The 24093-nt window shown below is 24.5% G+C and overlaps 6 protein-coding genes across 6 annotated transcripts; 2 read left to right on the top strand and 4 right to left on the bottom strand.

Annotated features, from left to right (window-relative positions):
- Positions 1 to 293: 293 nt before the first annotated feature.
- Positions 294 to 2468, bottom strand: PmUG01_14035700 (conserved Plasmodium protein, unknown function; the record flags this gene model as incomplete). The annotated part of the gene is made up of 1 exon (XM_029007917.1): positions 294 to 2468. The coding sequence occupies one exon, from the start codon at positions 2466 to 2468 to the stop codon at positions 294 to 296; it is 2175 nt and encodes a 724-aa protein (XP_028864258.1).
- Positions 2469 to 4896: 2428 nt separating this feature from the next.
- PmUG01_14035600 (conserved Plasmodium protein, unknown function) lies at positions 4897 to 6870 on the bottom strand (the record flags this gene model as incomplete). The annotated part of the gene is made up of 1 exon (XM_029007916.1): positions 4897 to 6870. One exon carries the CDS (start codon positions 6868 to 6870, stop codon positions 4897 to 4899), a length of 1974 nt encoding a protein of 657 aa, XP_028864257.1.
- A 2422-nt stretch (positions 6871 to 9292) lies between these two features.
- Positions 9293 to 11455, top strand: SEC63 (translocation protein SEC63, putative; the record flags this gene model as incomplete). Its single annotated transcript, XM_029007915.1, has 1 exon — positions 9293 to 11455. The coding sequence occupies one exon, from the start codon at positions 9293 to 9295 to the stop codon at positions 11453 to 11455; it is 2163 nt and encodes a 720-aa protein (XP_028864256.1).
- A 3307-nt stretch (positions 11456 to 14762) lies between these two features.
- PmUG01_14035400 (conserved Plasmodium protein, unknown function) lies at positions 14763 to 17099 on the top strand (the record flags this gene model as incomplete). The annotated part of the gene is made up of 1 exon (XM_029007914.1): positions 14763 to 17099. The coding sequence occupies one exon, from the start codon at positions 14763 to 14765 to the stop codon at positions 17097 to 17099; it is 2337 nt and encodes a 778-aa protein (XP_028864255.1).
- A 1159-nt stretch (positions 17100 to 18258) lies between these two features.
- On the bottom strand, positions 18259 to 19881 carry PmUG01_14035300 (conserved Plasmodium protein, unknown function; the record flags this gene model as incomplete). The annotated part of the gene is made up of 1 exon (XM_029007913.1): positions 18259 to 19881. One exon carries the CDS (start codon positions 19879 to 19881, stop codon positions 18259 to 18261), a length of 1623 nt encoding a protein of 540 aa, XP_028864254.1.
- Positions 19882 to 20227: 346 nt separating this feature from the next.
- PmUG01_14035200 (conserved Plasmodium protein, unknown function) lies at positions 20228 to 22174 on the bottom strand (the record flags this gene model as incomplete). Its single annotated transcript, XM_029007912.1, has 8 exons — positions 20228 to 20275; positions 20503 to 20606; positions 20785 to 20849; positions 21026 to 21123; positions 21237 to 21350; positions 21478 to 21624; positions 21826 to 21891; positions 22133 to 22174. The coding sequence occupies 8 exons, from the start codon at positions 22172 to 22174 to the stop codon at positions 20228 to 20230; spliced, it is 684 nt and encodes a 227-aa protein (XP_028864253.1).
- Between the last annotated feature and the right edge of the window lie 1919 nt (positions 22175 to 24093).

The following is a 24093-nucleotide window of genomic DNA, read 5'->3' as shown; positions in this document are numbered from 1 at the left end:
AACATACTACATAAATATATTACATAAACATACTACATAAATATTTTACTTCAATATGTTACATAAATATATTACATAAACATACTACATAAATATATTACTTCAATATGTTACATAAATATATTACATAAGTATATTACATAAGTATATTACTTAAATATGTTACATAAATATGTTACATAAATATATTATATACATATATATACATATCACATATATGTATGTAAATGCAGACTGGTATAAATGTAGATATACTCTTATAATAGCTCCAATTAGCACCAATGTTCGGGTGTTCAGTTGCCTTTACATTCCAAAAACTCAACAGAATCTTCTTGACTTTTTTGATGCTTCAGTGAATTTCCTAATTTGGTAAATCCATTAAGTGGCAAAGATTTAACGCTACAATAATTATCACTATTAGTTATATTAAAAGAATCGCTATAAAGACTAAAAGATGTACTAGGCTTCTTTGCTAAATGATCATCTACATTTTCCTTGTCGCCTTCTATTGTTTCAATATTAATATCTGTATTTGATTTTATATCTTTTGAATAAATATAAGTTGATTTATTACTATCCAATGGTAAATCTTCATTTAAATGAGCTTTTTTATTCACTTTTTTTAATTTAGATACTCTTTTTATACTAACAAAGTTATTTAACTTACTTCTACTGTTTGCATATGTCTTCATATATTTTGGTAAATTACTGAAAATAGATGTTAAACTGTTTCTTCTTTCTGGTAATATACTATCCAAAAAATTCGAATTTTCTCGATTCGCTCGATTAAGTTGTATATTCATCTTATGTCTATTTTCATGTGTGTCGGTTGCACAGCGTCTCAACAAATTTTGATTTATATCGTTATATGAAAATTCACAAGTGCCACTAACAACTATAGTAGGTTTGTTCTGTTCACCACAATTTAGTCGAATGGTTGTATTTAAATTAGTTACGGAATTACTAAAATTGACCGGTAGGTTATACAATGTTTCAATTCTGTTATGTGTATCTATGTTATAAGAATTAGTTAAGTCAACCTCTTTTACTGATTCGTTATTTTCATATTGTATGCATGCATTAAAAGAATTAAGCATATTGTTCAGAAATAACGGGAGCTCATAAAACGGAATCATATTTAAAATATGTGTAACAAATATTTTGGATACTATTATACAATATTCTTTAAAGCTGTAGTTTTCTTTATCTACATTTTCTAATTTTTCTCCAATAGTATCACAAAATTCATTATATTTATCTCTAACCTGACGTACCAGTTGAATAAAGTAGTTCGAAAATGCATAATAACCATAATCATCATCATAACCATTATTATTATCATCATTTCCACCACCGCTGTTATCACCACTATCAATACCATTACCGTTATCTGTTGTGTTATCACGGTTTTGTGCCATTCCAACTCCTCCGTTAGACATGCTTTCGCTAAACAGATTTGCATAAGATTCAGAATTACATGGATTCTTTAGATTTTTTCGTGAAAATTTTGATACGGCGAACATGGTTAAGTCAGTTTTTTTTTTTTTTTTTTTTTTTTCTCTCTGTTCTAATTTTTCCTTTTGAAAATTTATAAACATTTTACGTATACCTTCATATATTGGCAAAATATGACTATAATAAATAAGGCTATTAAATTTTACATAATCTGACCACTTTATTTTTGAGTATCCCTTTACATTCGTACAAGTCATATTATTACCACTGTAGTGATTCATTTCCTTCGAATGAACATTATTTATAAAAAAATCCTTAGAATTATTATCACTTAAATTATCTAATAATCTGTTAACTGAATCAACTAGCCATAAACCTGTTTTCTCCGTTTCATGATAATGATAAGACGTATATTCCTTACATGCATGTTTTACATTTTTTTCATTGCTATTATATTTTTCGTTTCTTTTATTACATTTTAGATAATTCAAATTACACTCTTCACTTGCATTTCTCCGACGAACAGAATTACTTTTGCTTAATATTATGCTTCTCTTTCTATCTATATCATTTGCATAGATTTCGTCAAAATTCTTCTTATCATTCCTTTTTGTTGATATATTTTCTTCCAAATTTATTTTGGTTTTTAAGATACTATTATTGTTAAGCACATAACGTAACAAATCTTTTCTATTTGTGGTATAAATGTTTATGGATATATTATCACTTTTGCTTGTACAATAATATGCATTTTTATCACTACTGGAAACGTTATTCCTTTCTTCTGAACAGTTCATAATTCCGTTGAGCTCACCTTCTCTTATTTCATTTCCTCCTTGAAATAACGTATTAATGCTATCACAGCTCTTCATAAAATCATAATTTTCTGTAACATCACCAGAATTGCTTTCAGCCTTTTCCTTGCTACTATAGGAGCCTATTTCTGTTGTCTTTTCTTTCAGAATATTATTATCTCCCATAAATTTGGTGGTACGTGATTTTTCAACATCCATAATATTTTTTTCTTTTTTTTTAAAATATTTTTAACAGATTCGTAATGAGAAAAAATTATGAATCTCGAAGTATATCCTTTTAAATCTGAGCACATATGCATATACGCACACATATACATATGTGTATATATGTGTATATATATGTATTTATATGTATATATATGCGTATATAAGTATATATATGTGTATACATGTGTGTAAATGTATGCATATACATATATATGTACACATGTACAAATTCAAAACAGCCGAATGGTGAAAAATGCTCCTTTTTCTACATATAAAGCCACTTAACATAAAATTAAGTGAAAATTATGCAGAACAATATACCAAATTTATAAATACGAAAAAATTTTATTTTCATTTATATGTGCGGATATACTTTAAAAATTTACCATAAGCTATTTTTAAACACATACAAATAAAAGGCGTATATAAAAATTGGGGAAAAAACTCTGTCGTTTTAATTTTTTTTTTTTTTTTTTTATCAATAATTTAATCAGAATGGGGTTAAAAAATTGGTATTTATTGTAAAGTATACTAACAGTCTTTAGTAAAATTATAATGATGTGTGAAAGTGACTTAATATTAATAAAGCATATCATAAAAAAGCAAACTCGAGGTTACTGAAATAAGTATTCAATTCAAATATACATTTATAAAACCCCATATAAATACATACGAACGTCTTTATATACAAACACATTTACATACAAACATATTCAAGCACAAACGTATTTATCGACAAGCGTGTTTACATATATATATATATATATACATATATGTGAACATGCAATATGTAACCATTTGGAACCCATATAATACTAATGATATTATGTAAAGTATGCTTTTGGCATTAAGAACTATATGTTTCACAAAAAATAATAACAGTACTAATAAATATAAAAAAGTTTGATGGTACAATAATATGTTACACTCTATAACAACGGAAGGATTTTATTACATAAACGTAAACTGTACAAAAGAAATACAATAAAATACACACATATACACATATACACATATACATATATATATAATAATTATATATGTTTAAGTAAAATGTATTCATATTATGCTAATAAATTATAAAACCAGAAGTAACATCTTTATTTTGGTTCTTCCTTGCTGTTTGTACAACCTTATCAACAAAAAATATTGTTTACCAAAAAGTGTCTATGTCTTTGTGTATTAAAAAATGTAAATAAAAAATATGAAAACAAAATATGATCATATTCAAGTTTTACAATAAACTGTTTTTGCTCTTGAGAAAAAATTTTTTAATCATAAATCAAAAAAATTAAAATACTGTATAAGAAGCATAAGTTCGTATAATACTAAATACAAACATACATATATATACATATATATACATATATGTATATCTGCCGTAAATGGATCATTAACTATCTTTAAAATAAATTATAATGAAGTAAACATATAAAAAAAAAAAAAAAAAATTCTGAAAGTCAAACTCTTTTTCTGAATAAAATATTTATTTTGATAAATTAGTTGGCAAGGATAGATGTTCAAATATATATTAATTTTTTTTTAATCTTATGAAAAAATTTGATATTGTTTATTATATAGTAAACTCAAGGGATTGTAACATATACAAAATAATATAATTTGAAAAAACAGAAAAATAATCTAAAAACAGTTTAAATAACACTTCACAGATTCTTCTCGTAAAAAAGATACATAGATACTCAATAACACATCTTTCATAAATAGCTTTTTTTACTGGGTTTGTTATGTGTTCGTTCAGTTAAAAGGTGAATTCTCATTCTTTCTTTAAAAATTAAATTTATATTTTATACATTCATTTCATAATACATGAAAACGTTTGAGTTTATTTGGTTCATATTTTAAGATATATACATATATATATATATTAAGATGTATATGCACTGAAACATATATTTTTTACATGCACTTGTTATTTTTATAATATTTAAACAAAAGTTTCATGAGTTGTTTATTTTATTCGTAATTAATATGAAGCTGATAAAATAAAATTGTTTATTTCATTGTGGAAAAATGCATACAACTTGTTTGAAGAAAAAAAGAAGTCTTTTAAAAGGAAAAAAAAAAAAAAAAAAGTGAAACATAAATTTTCAATATTCTGAAAATTAAAAATAGTGGAACTGCTATTACACATTTACATGGTTCAAAATGTAATTACGAAAAAGTCATTAATATATATATTTGATATAAAAGATAAAAATTGTTTTATGAAAAATACTTCCCTTTACAAAAAAATATAATTTAAAAATACAAAAAAAAAACAAAAATGCTTTTACATATATATATGTATTTGTTCATTCAAACACTTATTTTTAAGTACATGTTTGTATTAAGAACGCGTGTTCATACATGCGTGGGTGTTGGTGTAGTTGTGTTTATGTTTATATTATTACTTATATAATTAAGAAGGGTAAACAGCAGTAATACATTCCGATGTTTGGACCTTTTTGTAACCCGAAATGTTATCTATGTCGTATCTGCGCATTGTAGTTGCCATGGTTGGTCTTAAAGAATAAGGGCACATTTTTTCTTTTCGTAAAAATAGATAAAAATTATTATCTTTGTATAATTCTTGTATAGGTGGAATAACATTATAATTTTTACAATACATTAATTCCCTTATTTCTTTATCATATGAATTATTTTCTTCATAAACTAGCTCTGTAATATAACTATCGTTTTTTTCAGGGTTCACTAAACGTCTTTTGTCAATATTACTTATCCAGAAGCCTTTTTTGTTGTTGTATTTATATTTTTTATATTTATTACATTTACTAAATACTGTTCTTCCTAAATCTTTCTTATTTTTTAAAATACTAAAAACGTGTTTTTCAAATATTTTCCCCATGCGTAAATTTTTAACATGAGGATGGTAATTCTTTCTATCAAATTCATCTATATATATGATAGATGAGCCAATTTTACTGCTAATATTATATGAAATTTCCGTTGGTATTTTAAATGTTTTAGTTTGTTTTTTTTTCTCAATTTGTGGATACTTTAAAATAAGGCTAACAGAATCATTACAATCATTCATTAAACTTAGCAATTTATTATTTCTTCTATATGAATCTATTAAATTATCTCCTTTTGAATTAAATGGTAACTTCATAAATAAAACATCTGGAATTTGTACCTTTCCTTTTTTCAAATCATCTAGTGAGTAACTTTTTAACTTTTTATTATAAAGCGAAGCATCCGTTTTTTCTTCTGTATTACTTTTTTTACAATTTTTTTCAGTAAATTTTGTTTTGTTATCTTCTATCTGTGATGATAACAAACGATTCGGAGATATTTTTTCTACATGTATTTTGTGCTTCTTTTTCCCCGAGCACGAATCACCCTCATTTTCCCCTCCAAATAAATTGCTTTTATTTTGTAAATCAGAATTTTTACTTTGTATTTTATTTTCTATTTTTATTTTACCATTTGAGTAACATACGTTATTAACGTTCTCATGCCAATTCGAAGAAGTAGACTTGTTTAAAATTTCCTTCTTTATAGTACATGTATTTACACCTCGGGTATGGCTTGCTTCGGTTGGTATCTTGACAGAATAATTTAATGGATAATTATTTGTAATAGCAGCTTTACTAGTCTGATGAGAAGAATCACAAGATTTGTCATAGGAAGAAGATCCATCATTGCTGGTGTTATCGCAATCGAGCAAAATATGCTTATTTTTTGAGTTGTCTATTTTAGTAAAAAAATTCAAAGATTCTTCCTTTGAATTCGTGTGATCTTTAATGCATGTAGAATTATTACTATAAAAATTACTTAATTCTTTATTTGTTTTATTTGCAGTATCATCAATTCCTCTATTATCTTTCATATTATATTTTATTTCATAATTTGAAGAGTTATCTCTTTTATTGTTATGGATAAAATTTGATTCTTCATTACTCTCCAACTTTATCCATTCTTCATTATACGAAATTTCCACTGGATTATTTTTTGTTGATACTGATGAGGTTAAACAGGAAGACTGGTTCTTATTTTCGTTACTGTACATATTTTTATCTACAGATGACAGATAAGAATAAAAAGTTTTATTGTTCAGAAGTTGGCAGTTTTCATTTTGTGAACTAATTACGTTACTTGAATGAAGTATGCTAGTTAGATATGTGTTATCACTTATATGTTCAGTTCTTTGATGAAGTAAATTTTCACTTTTTATGTGAGATTGTTCACTCTTGTGTTCATCGCTTGAGCAATGTAATTCATTAGCATACATTTTCAAAATATATGGAATATTGCGCTCATGTGAAAAATTACTATTTATAAAAATATCATTACATTTATTTAAATTACTTATTGAATCTAGGTGAGCATTTGTATTATAACACTCTTTTGTGGAGCTCTGAAGGCGTGACATGGTTTTCTCTATTTTTGTAAGATGTGTGCACGTAAGTACTGTGATAACAGATAAATGGTTAACTTGGAATAATAATAGATACTTTAAAGAGAAAGTAATTTTACATGAAATGGAAACATTTCGATAAATAAAATAAAACTAGTTTATGCTAGTAGTTTGTTAAATAATAAAAAATGGACGAAATGATGAAAAAAAAAAGTGTATGTATATATATATATGTTTTTTTTTTTTTTTGTATTTGAGACTTTTTAATATTTTTGCTTAAATATAGAGATGGTTATATTAGCAATTTATTAAAAAAAAAAAAAAAAAAAAGTTAATAAACAATGTTTTATTTTTTCAAACTTTTCTTACGTGGTCATAAAAAAAAAAAAGAAAAACATGAATAATTGACCTTGCCTGTTCATATATAAGTACATAACAGTAAATTTAGCTCTACAATTAGCTATTCTTCCCAAAAAGTAAACCAAAAAAAAAAAAAAAAAATTCCAAATAACAGACAGATAGCTAACCATAACATCATAAAGCACATTGAATATAATTTCCAGTTGTACCGACGAATTAATTCATTTCATTTTTTGAAATGATATTTTTTTAAGAATAATTATATCTTGTACGTAAGCCAGAATAGTAAAAAATAAAAAGTATACTTAATTTAAAATATATTATTTTATTGCATTCCTTGCAATTGTGTCTATGTATATATAGGTATAATATAGAATCCTAAAAACCCACCTTTTTACGAATGGTTCTATATTATTTGAAGCATGTCTCCTCTTTAACAGTTTTAACAGCCAATTATAAAAAAAAAAATTATAGTATTAATGTATCATAATTATTAGCTCATAAAATAAAAATAGAATTTTTCACTTTCACACTTATTTTATTCTTACTTGTTTTTAAAATATGAAGTATAACATATAAAAATATACCAAAATTTTTATGAGAAAACGCCTTTTGAATAAATTTTCCCTATTCTTTTAAGCAAATAACCAGACATTAGTTCAGTTAAGTGAAAAACCAAAATTTTAAAATTTATTATAAAACCTACAATATCGCTTTTTCTGTGTTATTCGCTTTATTATTCATCTTTTTTTTATTTTTTTTTTGTGTGTGTGTTTATATGTGTGGTTTTATTATCAAATATAAATAAAATAGAGTGAACCTTTGTACGAAGAATTAAATTAATAACAATTTAAAAGTTATAAATAAGATTATAACGATTCTTCATAACTATTATATTTATATATATATATATATATATATATTAGTACATTGGTTTTATTCTGTTTACACACTAAATGTTATTTATATTTGTAGGTTTAAAAAATTTTAAGTTGCTTATAAGGATAAAAATAAAATTATATATTATAAAAATTTTGCATTATCAACACAATTAAAAAATGTTAAAAAAAAAAAAAATTGGAATAAAAAAATGTGTAATTCTAAGATGCAATTCAGCATTTATCAAATTTCATTCGAATTAACATAAAAAAGAAAAAAAATCAAATAAAAAAAAAAAATAAATAATAATAATAATATTTTTACTTAGCACGTATAAAATTACATTTAATATATTAACAACATTCATTATTAAGTAAATTATTTATAATATATTTATGTATATATATGATTATATGCAAATTTATACATTTGAAAATAATATGAAAAGCTGTTTTTTACTATGTGTAATGTGTGCTAACAGAGAAAGCAACAACTAATTCGAAAAATCATGTTCACAAAAGTGAAAATTTCTAAAATATTGATTATTGTAATGATGTAGCATTAAACTGTTCGAAAAAATTGTATTTGAGGTGAACTCATAAAAAATTTTTAAATATTAGAAAAATATGTTTTTGTTCAAATATAAAATATTAATTTTATTCTTTTCAAGTTAAAAAAGTATATTCATGAAAAATTATATAATATTGTTTAATTTTTTTTTCATTTTTTAACATGGGGGTTAAGGTGTGTTAATATAATTTCAGTGATGAATTTTTTCAGAATAAGGAAAAAAAAAAAATTGATGATTAAACTGGTTTGTAATTTTATTGAACATTTACATTTATATTTTCATAATTCGTACACTTTTACTCTTTTTAAAAATGTTTGCTAAATAAATAATTATTTTTCCCTTTTTTTTTATTTTTTCATTATAGTTTTTAGTATAAATTTTCCTTGTGAAGGTTTTTTCATAATTTTGCACTACTTTATTTTACATATCATCAGTTTCTTCTTTTCGTTGCTTTTCGTTACTTTTTGCTTCCCCTCACTTCTTTCGCCTGTTTTCGCTTTTCTGTTTATATAATTTAATATAATTTAATTTTTTTTTTTTTTGTGTATGCGTTAATTGTTATACATATATATATACATATATATATATATGTACACTATAAATACATTGTTGTAATTTGTGTAAAGAATGTCGCAGTTTCGCGATACTTTTACGAAAGATAGCAAAAAAGAGCCATTATTGAGTTATGATGACTCAGCATTTATTTTTTTTGCGGGAACTGTTTTAATTTGTGTATTAATTCCATGTACATATATATATATTAAAAATTTAATTAATAAAATTTTTAACAATGATTATTACAATTTGAAAAAGTCGAAAAACAACAGTGTTTATCGGTCGTGTGCTTGTTCCCTGTGTAAGGAGAAACAAGAAAAAGGAAATAAAAGTACTACAATATGGGATAAAATAGGATATACGAAAATAATTCAATTTTTTCTTTTGATAATATTTTGGGGATTATTAGTTGTCTTAGTGAAAGAAATGTTGAATACGAAACCAATGCAAACATTTGACCCTTTTGAAATACTAGAAGTGAATGTTGGAGCATCCGTAGGGGAAATTAAAAAAGCTTATAGATTAAAATCGTTAAAATATCATCCTGATAAGAATCCAAATGATACGTCTGCTGCTGCAAAATTTATTTTAATAACAAAGGCATATCAAGCCCTGACTGATGAAATATCGAAGGAGAATTATGAAAAATATGGAAATCCAGATGGACCAGGTATGATGAAAGTAGGAATTGGTTTGCCAAAATTATTGATTGATGAAAAATATCAACTGTTAATTTTGTCCATTTTTTTTTTAATATTTCTTGTATTTATACCTGCAACATTTATTATGTATTATCAAAAACAAAAACAATATGGTCCGAACGGTGTTAAAATTGAGACATTACAATATTTAACATATACAATAAATGAAAATAGTAGAGCAAAAGTATACCCTGAAATGTTAGCTGCTACGGCAGAAAGTAGAGATATAGAATTTAGAGAAGAAGACAATAAATATATAAAAAAAATGATTGAAGAACTTGTTGAGCCAAAGAAAAGGACTTTTAAAGTACCTATAATAATTAAAAATTATTTTTTAATATTAGCTCATATGCAAAGACGATACGATTTATTATCAGAAGATTTAAAAAATGATTTGGAACAAATTCTTAAATTTTCTTTATTAATAACACATAGTATGATAGAAATCAGTATATTAAGAGATTGGTTTTTAACAGCTCAATCAGCCCTAACATTTCGAAGATGTTTAATACAAGCTTTTGATATTAGAAGCTCTAGTTTATTACAAATTCCACATTTTGATGAAAATACTATTAAGCATGTGCATAAGGGAAAATTTGCAGTAAAAGACTTACTAGAGTTTGTTCATCAAAATCACGAAAGTAGAAAAGGGTTAGCTGAAATGAATGATAATCAAATACTTGATGTTAAATCATTTTGTAATGTTGTTCCAGATATAAAAATGACTGCTGAAATATTGGTTGAAGATGAAACACATATAGTAAAAGGGGACGTAGCTTCTATTTATATTCATATTGAAAGAACTAATTTACAAGAACAGGAAGCTGCAGGTTATATTCATGCTCCTTTTTTTCCTCAACCAAAATTTGAAGAATGGTGGATTATTGCAACTTACAAAGGAGATGATCGTATTTTAAAATATGCACATGTAAAAAATTGTGAGAAAAAAATTGAGGAAAAATTACAATTTATGGTAGATAGAGTTGGAAATTTAAGTGTTTCAATATTTTTATTGAGTGATTGTTATTTTGGATGTGATAAAAAACTAGATTTACCATTTAGAGCCTACTCATCTTCAGAGATAAAAAGAGAAATATTTGTCCATCCTGAAGACATAGAATTAGATAATGAACCAACTTTATTTCAGCAAATGCTCGGAGATATTGGAGGTGGGGGTGATAGTAGTGACGAAGAAGAAGATGATGATGATATTCATGAAAAGAATAAGAAAAAAACAAGCCCTCCGAATAATAATAGTGGTAAAAATAATAGCAATAATAGTAATAATAATAATCATAATAACAGTAATAGTAATAATAATAGTAGTAATAATAATACAAATAATAGGAATACAAATACTAATAAAAGTAATAATAATAATAATAATGATAATAATAATGATAATAATAACGATAAAAATAAAAATTATTATAAAAGTAATAATAAGGGAAAAATGTCCCAAAATAATACACCAAGTGATCATGAAAATTATATTCCTGAGGATGATTCAAATGACGATTCTGATGATGGATAAAAGGAGCCTATGAATTTTATGTGCGCATGGGCTTCAAAAATCAAGATTGGTTGATATAAATGTAAAATACAGCATATTAATAGGGTAGATGAATATAAACTTTTGCCTTATTTATATTTGTTGTCTTAGTAATAAATTTGCTTAATTAAAAAAAATCTTTTCTTTTCTTTTTTTTTTAAAAAAAAAACTTGTAAATACCATTTTAGTTATGTATATATATTTTTTCAAAAAAAAAAAAAGAGGTGGAAAAAAGTATATATATACATGTATATGTACAAGCGTATAATTGTGTATATTTTTTAATTTACAGAAAAATGTTTCATGTAATTTTTTTTTTTTTATTATTTCATTAAAAAAATAAATATGATAAAAAATTAACTTTGTCTAATTAATGCTTTTAAATTTTAACATTTAGAGGTTTTTACGAATAAGGAGAAAATAATAATAATATATATATGGATCTATTTGGATGAGTATAAGTAATAAGTGTGCTGCTTTTTCAGCGTAATGCAAACAGACGCAATTAGTGAATCAAAAAATTAACCTACTAGATACAAATTTATATATATGTGTTTATTTACCTGTTCATATTTGTCATTTTTGGCATGTTTAAACAAATTAATAAATGGAAGAGTGTTTTTTTTTTTATCGAGCGGAACCCTTACTTTTATTCCTAGATAGATGCATTCGCGAAAAGGTTTATTATGTTTGCGGCTGCTTTTTCGTTAAATAGCTATTTCGTTTATATTGTCTAACAGTGGGGAATGAATATATAATATATATATATATATATATATATATATATATATATATATATATATATATATATATATATATATATATATTTATATTTATATTTATATTTATTTATTTATTTATATATCATTAAATAATTATGTGTCAACTTGAGCAAGCTTTACAAACATTGATAAGCCATTTGTTCAAAAATGATGAAATGTAATTTCAGAAGAACAATTAAAAACTCGCGAATATGTGTTATTTTAATAGTGCGGCAATTATTTCTTGGGGTAACTGTTTTTGCTTATTTTTTTTTCTACTTGATTTTTGTTTAAATTTTTCCCTTCATTTAATAGAGTTACAAATGGCATTTTTCTTGTTCTACATAGTACATTTACAATTAATGTGTTTGATATATTTGACATGTTTAACATATATGATATATATATTATATTTGACGTATTTTACGCATTCGACATATTTAACAGTTACATATATGATGTTGAACTTGCGTAAAAAAACAATATTTATTCTTCCTAATTAGACATAAAAAAGTACTAAATATGTACAAACGAAAATTAGAAGTATATAAAAAAAAATTATAATAAATTCACATTTATACTTAAAAATTTTTTTTTTTTTCTTTTTGAACAAAGCATGGTTCGATAAATATATGATAAATATTTTTTTACATGGAAAGTGGGTGTGCGAAAAGAAAAAAAAAAAAATTATTATATCTGTTTTGTTAATTTCTTTTTTTTTTTTTATTATTATTCTGCCTGTATTTGTAAGGAATATGTTAAAAAAAAGAAATTAATATAACAAAATTGCTAATACGTGTATATATGTTTATACATATTGTGTATACATAGGAACTATTGAAATTTTGACGGTATAAAAATTTGTTCTATTTTGTGAATTTTTTTTTCTTTTCCTACAAACATTATTTTAATGCGGCAGTACAACCTAATGTGCAGAATGTTTTTCTCTTCTAAATAATGACAAATTTAAAAAAAAAAAGAAAAACAAATGAATTTAAGCGAACTTAAAATCAGGTAAGTTCATCTCTGTAGTAAGATATTTACACACAATTTTCGTTAGAATGTTCTTTTGAATTATTTCTAAAACTAAAACCGTGTCTACTTCGAGTCAGTTTTACGTCATTTTTTTTTAAGACATGTAATAAAAGTTAAAGAGTTAAAAAATTGATAAGTTAAAAATTTTTCAAATTTTACATTTTCCAATTTTTATTATGATTATTTGCACCACATTATTTTCCCCCCAAGTAATTGTATATAGTTATATTAACACAATTTACGTCTGTGTCATTTAAAAAAAAAAGAAAAAAGAAACAGGAAAAAAAGAAAAATAGAAAAAAGATAAAAGATAAAAGATAAAAGTATAAAGTAAAAATTAAAAAGGGTGTGGATGATTTATACCGAAAAAAGTTTAATGTAATTATAATTAAATTCCATTTTGAAATTTTAATTTGACTTTATAAAATTTCTGCATCAGCACAAACCTATACATTATAAACTCAAAAGTGTTAATGCTTTTTTTTTCTATTTTGTTTTTTTTATTTATCATGCTTTTTGTTTTATAGATGTAGCAATTTTTTCATGTTGCATTATATATTATCTGTATTGTTAAATAAAAAAAATTGTTATTTTTCCGTTTATTTTTATTTTTATTTTTATTCTTATTCTTATTTTGTATTTGTATTTGTATTTGTATTTGTTTTTGTTTTTGTTTTTGTCTTTTTTTTTTTTTTTTTTTTTCTCTGTTTTTTTGATAAATTTAAAATAAGAGCATTTTTCAGATGAACAAAAATTAAAAAAAAAGAAAAAAAAAAAAGACTTTTAATTTTAATTGTTTAATTTGAACTGTTATTTTATAACGTTTTTATTAACACATCATTGTATTTAGTTTCTATAAAGATAATTTACGTAGTTATGTAAAATATACGCCTTTTTATTTTTTCTTTCTTATTTAATTTATGTTATTTGATCCATATCTTTGTTGTAATGTTAGTCATAGTTATTAACTCAATTTTTGTCATTTCCTTCATGTCTGGTATTTGACATTCGTGTCAAATACGCTTGTTTGGTGTCATGTTATTATTTGTTCTTTAACATTATAACAATGAAAAATTAAATAGTTAAAAAACAAATTTCCTTATATGAATTATAAACTTATTTTATATTTTGAATTAATTTATTGTTCATATAACGTTATTTTACGTAAATATTTTTTAAAATTACAGATCTTTTAAAAATATATATTATTAATTAATATTAAGGAAAATTATTTCACAATTTTGCGTGTGTATGTGTTCATAAAAATTTTCGTCTAATTCACACCCGTACAGCCAGAAGGAACGTTTGTACAAATATATACATGAGCTCGTGTACATGCGAATGTGGAAGTACACCTGTTTCCTTCTATATAGCAAGGGATTATACGTACATACATGCATGTACCCCTAATACCAGTTGTCATTGCTGTAAAAAATTTATGAATCGAATAATTCCCTCATGCGTTGATTTATATGCTTGAATCAAACTATAAGATGAACAGTATGAAAGGTTCTTCATTTGTTTTACCGAATAACGTAGTACCTCCGAGAATATACAATGAAATTAACACAAATAACCTGGATAATGCAGACATATATGAATACTGTAACAATAAATTAAATGCATCTTATTTGTCTACGGTGAGCTCTCATCCTCCGCTGTACAGAGAAAAAGTATTTTATAAACCAAGTATAATAAAAGGGGCAGCAACAATTCAAACTTATAATCCTCCAGATGCACAACGAAGAAAACTAAGTTGTTTAAATTCGTTTCCTTGCTTAAGGGGGAATTTTAGATCGAATAATCCGATGAATTCAAGGCATGCCATTAAGGCTAATAATAACGATTTACAAGGAAGGATTAGCAAAGGGGCATGCTTTTTAAATAATAATAATAATAATAGTACCAATAGTAATAATAATAATAGTAATAATAATAAACCAACTGTTATGTCAAATGGCTTTGAAAAAAATGTATACGATGAAAGATTTGTAATTCCTGTTTCAATCGATTCGCATGTACGTAGCATTGCACCTTATGTACAGTCTAACACACGAGAAAACTATGCCAACTTTCATAATGAAAAAATGAAAGAAATGGTGAAAAACAAAATATACAATAATGAACCGTTTAAAAAACGAGTATCCAAAGAAAAATTACCTGAACCGATCATAAAAAATAAAATAAACGAATTAATTAGAGAAAAAGATGAACAAATTAAAGAATTAGAAAGGAATATAGAAAAGGAAAAACAACAAAACGAAATAGAGGATAACGACTTAATGGATAACCAAAAATTAAAGGAAAGGCTTCTAGATCAGAAAATAAAATATGAAGAAACCCTAAAACATTTGAAAAAAGTAGAAACCGAGAAAAGAACCCTAAAATCGAGTTTAAATGTACGAGATAAAGTGTTAACAAAATTAGAAAGTGAGATAGGTTCAGTAGATATGGAAAATGATTTCTTACTTAAGTTAAAGGAAAACACAAGTTTGAACGACATACACAATATTTTTAAATGCCTACATGGAGGTGTAAAAGGGATGGGAATGAATAGAAGCCAAATAAATGAAAAGAATGAAAATCAAATAAATGGAAAGAATGAAAAAAAAATAAATGTAAAGAACGGAAGAAAGCAAAAAAATGCAAAATGGCAGAAAGGTGAAAAGACTGCAGAGTGGTACAAAAGTGAAGAAGTAGAAGATTTAGATGATTCTGAGTTAAGCAAAAAAAAGGATGACAAGAGCTGGTATAAGACAAGGAGCACATGCGAGGATATCCTCCTATCAACAGACGATATTACAAACAGTGAAAAAAGGACGTATAGTATGAAAGAAAAAAAAATCTCAAAAATGAAAACGTCTTCCTTTGAAAGTAGTAGTGATGTGTATTCATTGAAGTCAACCATTGTTGAACTAGAAAAGGAAATTTATGATTTGAAAGAAGAAAATAAGAACGTTAATTTTAAGTATGAAAATACATTTGAAGCATTAAGTGAACTAAGAAAGGATACGTTAGAATATATGGAATCAATCGTTTCTCGTGATATGAGAATTGCATATATGGAGAGCATGTTACAAAAATGTGAAAGAGACTTAACAAAATTAAGAGAGCATTTTAGAAAACAACAAATAAGTGCAAAAGAAAAAATAGAAAAACTTATATCCGAAATAAAAATTTTAGAAAAACAGTCTTCACATTTACAATCCATGATACAAGAAAAAGATTCGCAAATTGTTCTATTAAAAAGTGAAATAGTACGTAACGAAATATTAGTTAAACAATATGAGGAAAGAAATAAAGAATTACAAAGTGAACTTCGATTAATGTGTACCAACTTAGAAAATGTTATTGATGCATCAAATAAGAAAGATTTATTTATGAATGAGCTAGAAAAACAAATAAGAGAAAATGAAGTACATAGACAAAATGCCTACTTAAAAGAAGTTGCTAAAAATAGAAAAATTCATGCAAATATGAAATTTAAAGAAATATTATATGACAAGTCAGCAAAGCATCAAGTAGATGAGTTACATAATTTAAAAAAAGAATTATATTTAAATAAAATACAAATGCAAAAAGCAAAAGATGCTTTTGAAGTACTCAAAAATGTTCCAAAGTCGCGTCATGTAACCAAGTATAAAGGCGAACATAATTCTGTAGATATTGATAATAGTATTGTTCATAATTTTTCAGAATACAAAAATGAAAAAAACACTGTAAATACAACATTTGAAGAAAAAGTATCGACTGATGTTGGTATAGAATATAAACCCAAAAATTCGGTAGTTAAGAAAAAAAAAAAAAAAGAAACCATAACAACTGCGTAGATAGTTCACATTAAAAATGGAAGACGCGCAAAATGTAAAATTCTGAAAAAGCGAAAGCACACTCACGTACGTTTTGATCATAGTGAATTCGTGCAAATGTTGCAAGTGGGCATGATTTTTATTTAGGAACAGGTAAATGAGAAAAGAAAAAAAAAAAAAAAAAAAAAATACGATACGATACAATACGATTTAATACCATATGATACAAAAACAACGAAAGAAATATAACTTATAGGAGGGACGATTAACTTGCTGATTTTTACTTTTTCAAATCACATAGTTTAAATTAATAGTCTTATATTTCTCTTTTTACTACTTTTTTTTTATTTTAATTACCATCTTTTATGATCACATTACGGTATAATCAATTTCGTCATATTTTGTCTTAATTCGCCCATTTTGTTTTGTTCTACTTCATTTTGTTTTATTCTACTTCATTTTGTTTTATTCTACTTCATTTTGTTTTGTTCTACTTCATTTTATTTTATTCTACTTCATTTTGTTTTATTCTACTTCATTTTGTTTCAATCTACTTCATTTTGTTTTATTCTACTTCATTTTGTTTCAATCTACTTCATTTTGTTTCAATCTACTTCATTTTGTTTCATTTTTCTTCGTTATATACTGATTTTATTTTTACCATTTCCTTTTTTTCATTATGCTTCACCATTGGGTTAATAGGGGTATATGATTAACAAATTTGAGTAACTCAGAAATGTGTATCATCCCAGTTATACGCAAAATAAATGCACAGTTATATACAAAAGTACCTAAAACTAATATATCTATATATAAATAATTAAATATATATACGTATATATATTTGTATATGCATAAGTGCATAATATATTTACGCACATGTTGACTACCACTTCCATCAATCACATTTATAAATGTAATTTTATGTGGACTCCAATTGATTTTTCCTAGCATTATTTCTTAATGGCTTTTCCTCATTACATCAATATTTAACTGTTTTATGGAGATAAATATTTCCTTTTAAAATATTTATATGCACCTTGGCTGTGTGCACGAATGGATAAATATAAATTTACATATTTGCTTGCATACTTCCGTGAGTGCAGGTATATTTAAATATATACAAAAAAAAAAAAAAGAAAGGCACATAAATTTATACCTGAACATAAAGTAAAATGGATTAATTCCAAAAGGGTACATTTTTATCAGGAACACATTTCCACTCCTCTTCTAAAATTAATTTTGTTTTCTTCTTAAGCCATCTAGGTTTCCAATCTTGGCTTAACCACAACCACTTTCCTGACTTTCCTCTTTTCATCATAGGCTTTCCTCCTTTAATTGCTCTGGTATGAGGAAATTTGACTATTTTAAAAAATTTGTCAGTAAATAAAAATTGTAATTTACTTAAAAAGTTTATAACACTTTTATTGTATGCTCCTAAGGATAAAATCATATTTTCAATAAGTACTTTTGATTTCTTAGTGTCTATATTGTTTAAAGGGTATGTTAATTTATATGATTCCACAGCATAATGGAATGAATTGTCATACTTTTCTATATCAAAATATTTGATTGCGAGTATCCTATATACTCTACTCAAGTATACTGTTCTTATATCACCTCCCATTTTTATCTTTTTATTATCTTCTTTATCATTTTCATTTAACAATGTATTTTCCCTTAACCATAATGTTATCCTGTTTTGGTCCCCCTCACTTGAAAAAAATTCATCAATACCTTTAATTTTTTTAAAATAAATGTTTTTAAAATCATCAAATGTGATTATAGGTTCATTCAAACTAAGTAACTTCAAGTCTTGCATTTTCGTAGGAGTAATGTCTTGTTCACATTCCAAATAATTCTTTAATTCAATTAGTTTTTCAATGGATGAAAAATTGTCTTCATCAAATAAATAGAGAAAAGCTTTTGCTGTTATTTTATTATACTGATTATTAATGTCTAAGTAGGTACTATGATTAAAAATTATTTCGTTTAAAAATAACTTGATTGCATTACTCATCTTTTTTGGCTTTTCATTTAGTAGTACTTCTAATTTTTTATATAGAACATAAGAACTGCACTGATGATTTAACTCTAAATTATTTAGAAAATCCCTTATAAAGAATTCTTGCACTCGGTCAACAGAACTTTTTTCATTACTGCTTTTGTCACTGCTGCTGCTACTGGCACTGCCACTACTCTCATCTTTTCCTTCTTTCGCAGGACTATTTTGGTCTATTTGCAAGGAATCCTGCATATGCTCTATGAACCCATCCTTCGATAACTCATCTTCTCTACTTAAAAAATCGTTTATATTACCTAAATCATATATTGAATGAAAGTAGCTCTGATATCTATTTAGTATATTCTTCAAATTATTTTCATTGTTTAACTCATTTCCATATATTTCTTCAATTAGTTTATTTTTATGTCTCAGTTGCACTAAAGGAATAGATTTTATATGAAATTTATGAACTAGCAAATTATTATTGTTTATATTTAATTTAAATATAAGAAATTTTTTATCTATCTTATCTTTCACTCCCTTATTTGCTATATCCATTAATTTGTTAAAACAGCTTAAACATGTATAAGCATAGTTAGCATACCCATAAATTAAAAGAGTCTTTTCCTTAGTTACTATGTCATTGTAATTGTGATCATTAATTTCTTTGCACTCGAAAATTTCCCTATCAACATTTTTGTAATTTTCATGAAAACTATTAAATTTGCGTTTTTTTGAAAGAAAAAATAATATACATTTATTGCTTTTCTTCATTCTAGAAGCTGTTACACATACCATCTTCAGTGCGTCCCCTCATCACACGTGTATATATATATATATATATATATATATATATGCACATAAAACACCGTAATGTATATTTATTTCCCCCCTAAATTTACCTAAGCCCGTTCTCTTATCATTTTATGCGCTAAACAATTTGGAGTTGCCGTTCAATTTTTACTTGAAATTTTGTGGTAAAAACTTAAAAAAATTAAAAGAGAGGCATTATTTGTATGTATGCATATATATATATATGTACATATGTACGCATGTACGAATATATATATATATATATATATATATATATATATGGGTGTACGTAAGTAGGAACACACATGTACGTATCTCCTTATGGGTCTTTCTACTTCATTATGGATATTGTCATTTTCTCTTCCAATTTTTTTGTTAGCTAATAAGGGAAGTTTCGAAAGGATATGCAAATATTTTAAATATGGTAAATACGTAATATGAACAATGCAGGAGAATAATTTCGAATTTTTTTTTCTTCTTATTTTTTAAAAATAAAAAAGCACAGCGTAAAATCATAAAATTTTCATTGCTTCTATTAAGATAAAAAAAAAAAAAAAAATAAATAAAATAACGCATATAGAATATATTTTTTTCTTATAAATATACCATATCTAAGTGAAAGTATATATTCGTAATATTTTTATCTGTTAAATTTTCGTGATAATGGAGACTTTTATTTTCTTGAATAATAATTTTAAAATTATTCAGTTCTGCAAGATGTATAACATGCGGAACACGTACGCATATATCTATATATCTGTCATTATATATACATATTGTATTCATATTTGTGTATTTATTCAAATGGTATACTTTAGTTAAATAGCTCGTAGCATTTATAAAAGACCTTGTTTACACATATTCATTTATGTATATTAATATTTGTACCATTTACAATAAAACTTTGAATTTCATACATGCGCCTGTCCTTTTCATTAAACTTTTCAAGTAATCTACAAAAATTAACGTTAATATTGGTTAATTTGTGCCATGAGAAGTATAGTTTGAAATAATATTAAAACAAAAATGTGCGCAAGTACAAAAAGTGCAAAACATATTCGAAATATACAGATATGCGGAATAAATGAACGAAATATTCTACTTTTTAAAAAATAAAAATTGTGTTTACGTGCTTATATTTTTTTTATATTTTTCCTTTATCACATTTATGACTTTTGTCTTTTTTCTCAGTTCTGATTCTAAATTTAATTTTTCGTTGTTCACAGCCTAAAATAGGAAAAGGTCAGGAGAGGAATGAAAAGCTAAAAAAATCACTACATTAAAAAAAAATGTATGACCCTAAAATGTATATCATAAGTATCTTTTTTAAATAATATTACTTTAATGCTATTTCGTAAGTTAATATTTTCTGATATTAGAATATCCGATTGTTGCAATTCTTTGTTTCTACTTTTTATCATTTTTCTGTATGTCTTAGATAAATCTGTTAAATCCTTCGAAAATTGAATATGTGAACACATATATATATATACATAAGTTTCTATGTATGTTTGCAGTAAACCCACTGGTATTATACATTTCAACTTGTTCGTTTTTTCATTCAAAATTCTTAATTTTTACTACTATTCTTTCATGTAGTTTAGAAATTTCATCTTTTAAATCTAGGTTTTCCTTTTTTAATTTAACTATATTATCTTCGTGTTTTTCCTTTTCTTCAAATATTTCGGTGATTTCATTTTCCTTTTCAATATAAGCATATTCTAGATTCTAATTAGACAAGTTTGTGTTAAAAAGGACACGCAGGCGTGTATATTATCGCACATATATGTACATACACATGTATATACGTATATACGTATACATATATATACATGAACATACATATACCTATACATTTATATATTTAACTATATATGTGTACTAATGCAATGCGCATGAAGCTACTATTTACATTTGTTTTAAAAACACCTCTAATTTTTTCTGGAGAGCTTCATTTTCTTTTTTAAGAATTGTTTTTTCATAGCAAGATTTATTCTTTTAACACATATGTGCGGTTGCATAGGTACACAATTTAATAAAGAAGTATAAATAAATATGATTAACTTTTATATATTATTTTCAGATAAGTAAACGCTATTTTAGTATTGTAGATACAATTATGCAAGTATAGACATATGTATATATATATATATATATATATATATGTATAAATGTATGTATGAATATATGTATGGACATATACGTGTATATGCATAAATCTGAGTTCATATTTAACCAAAAGATTTTTATATTTTTCTTCTAATATTAAGTATTCCATTTTAATGAACTCTTTATGGTATGTGCCTTATAGTAGGCATAAAATATATATATATATATATATATCTATAAATCAAAAAATAGAGAAAAAGTGTGTGCTATTTTTTCATGCTTTGCGATTCCAAATTAAGATATATCTACTTTAATTTAAAAATTATAAAAAAAGTTTCATTTAGAGGATCTAATTATGTGTCAATATGTTTTTGAATTTTAAGAAATTTTATACATCTAGTTTTTTTTTTTTTTTTTTTTGTGTACATGTATGTTTCTATAATTGTTTTTCTATCCAGTCACACCTTTTCAATTTTCATAAAAATGTTGAAATGTTAGGTCTCATTATCAAACAACTTTTTATATGAATAAAATGTAGGATTAAAAATTACTAAACGTTTAATATACAAGTAGATATTCCTTTAATATATATGGTTGGACAGTAACTTTTATAATGATCACTTTATTAAATATACTTCTGTTCTTGTCATAAAGAGGATACACCATTTTTGCTGCATTAAAACGAATAGTACATACTAACAAATGCATATGATGTATTCTTTGGAAAAAAAAAATATACATATATATGTATTTGTTTTAAAATAATGATAATTTCTGTTAAATTTATACATATTTAGAAGATACATGAAAAGCATGAATTACGATAACAATGATTACGTGAATTGCTCATGATCTTTCTTAATATTTAAAATATCGCCTTTTTTCTGGGGTACAGAAGAGTAAAACGGTTCATCGAGTTAATGTTCACGGTATACACCATATTAATCTTTCATCATGTATTTGTATATATACTTACGTACATATATACGCATTAGCACATACACACGTACACAATTTAAGCTTTCTGAATGGTTTTTCTCACTCAAAACGCAGTTTCACCATTTATCAACATAGCCTGGCTTTCATGTATAGCAAACTGAAATACATACATTTAAATTTTTTTTCCATGTGTTCATTTTAAGAATAAAATTTTTTGGTTATTAGCTTGAGAATTTTATATTATCCTATATTTTAATTAGTCTATTATGTACAATTTTTTAAATTACTGTAATATTGATATTAATATTAATGTTAATAATAATAATTTTTCTTCTTTTTATTTATACCAATTATTATATTAAAATTAATATTTTATATTAAATTTATCAATGAATAATCAAATTAATGAGTAAAGACATAAAAAATGGTACCTTTTTTATTATGAACATAATTTTTTTTCGTTTTGTCTTTTACGTATATTTCCTTTCAATGTAGTTAATGTATGCATATCGAACATACACAATCTTAACATTTACTTATACATACATATAAATAAATATATAAATACCTTTTTAATGCAATACATCTTTGATGCGCCCATATTTTACAAATACTATTTATAAACTTATATATGTATGAGTATGAGCAAATAAAAAATGAGAAGAATAACTAAATAAAATTTTTTTGCATAGCTAGAAATAATAATGTTGAAAAACTATCCAAAGTAAATTTTCAGTAAAAAAAGTGCTTATATGTGCATACATACATATGTAAACATATATATATATATATATACACATATATACACGTATATACACATATATATGCATATATTCTATACATATACAAGCATACATTTATGCACATATGGCGTAAAATTGCTATATAAACAAGTGCTTTCATTTATTTACAAACCACAAATGGCCAAAAGACTGCACATTTTCTTATTTTATATTTTCGCAAACAGTGAACTCAACATTTTACTAATTATTTGTTCCATTAATGCAACAAAAGGTTTAAAAAGTGAAAAAAACTTTATAAAATGAATTCTCAAAAATAGATGGAAAATAGTTTAAAAACAAATATGAATAATACATATTATAACGGAGTATAAAATGGTCTGCTTAAATTAAGAAAAAAAGGAAAAAA

The sequence above is a fragment of the Plasmodium malariae genome, assembly GCF_900090045.1.
Source record: "Plasmodium malariae genome assembly, chromosome: 14".
Classification (NCBI taxonomy): domain Eukaryota; phylum Apicomplexa; class Aconoidasida; order Haemosporida; family Plasmodiidae; genus Plasmodium; species Plasmodium malariae.
This window is presented reverse-complemented; position numbering and strand designations above follow the sequence as displayed.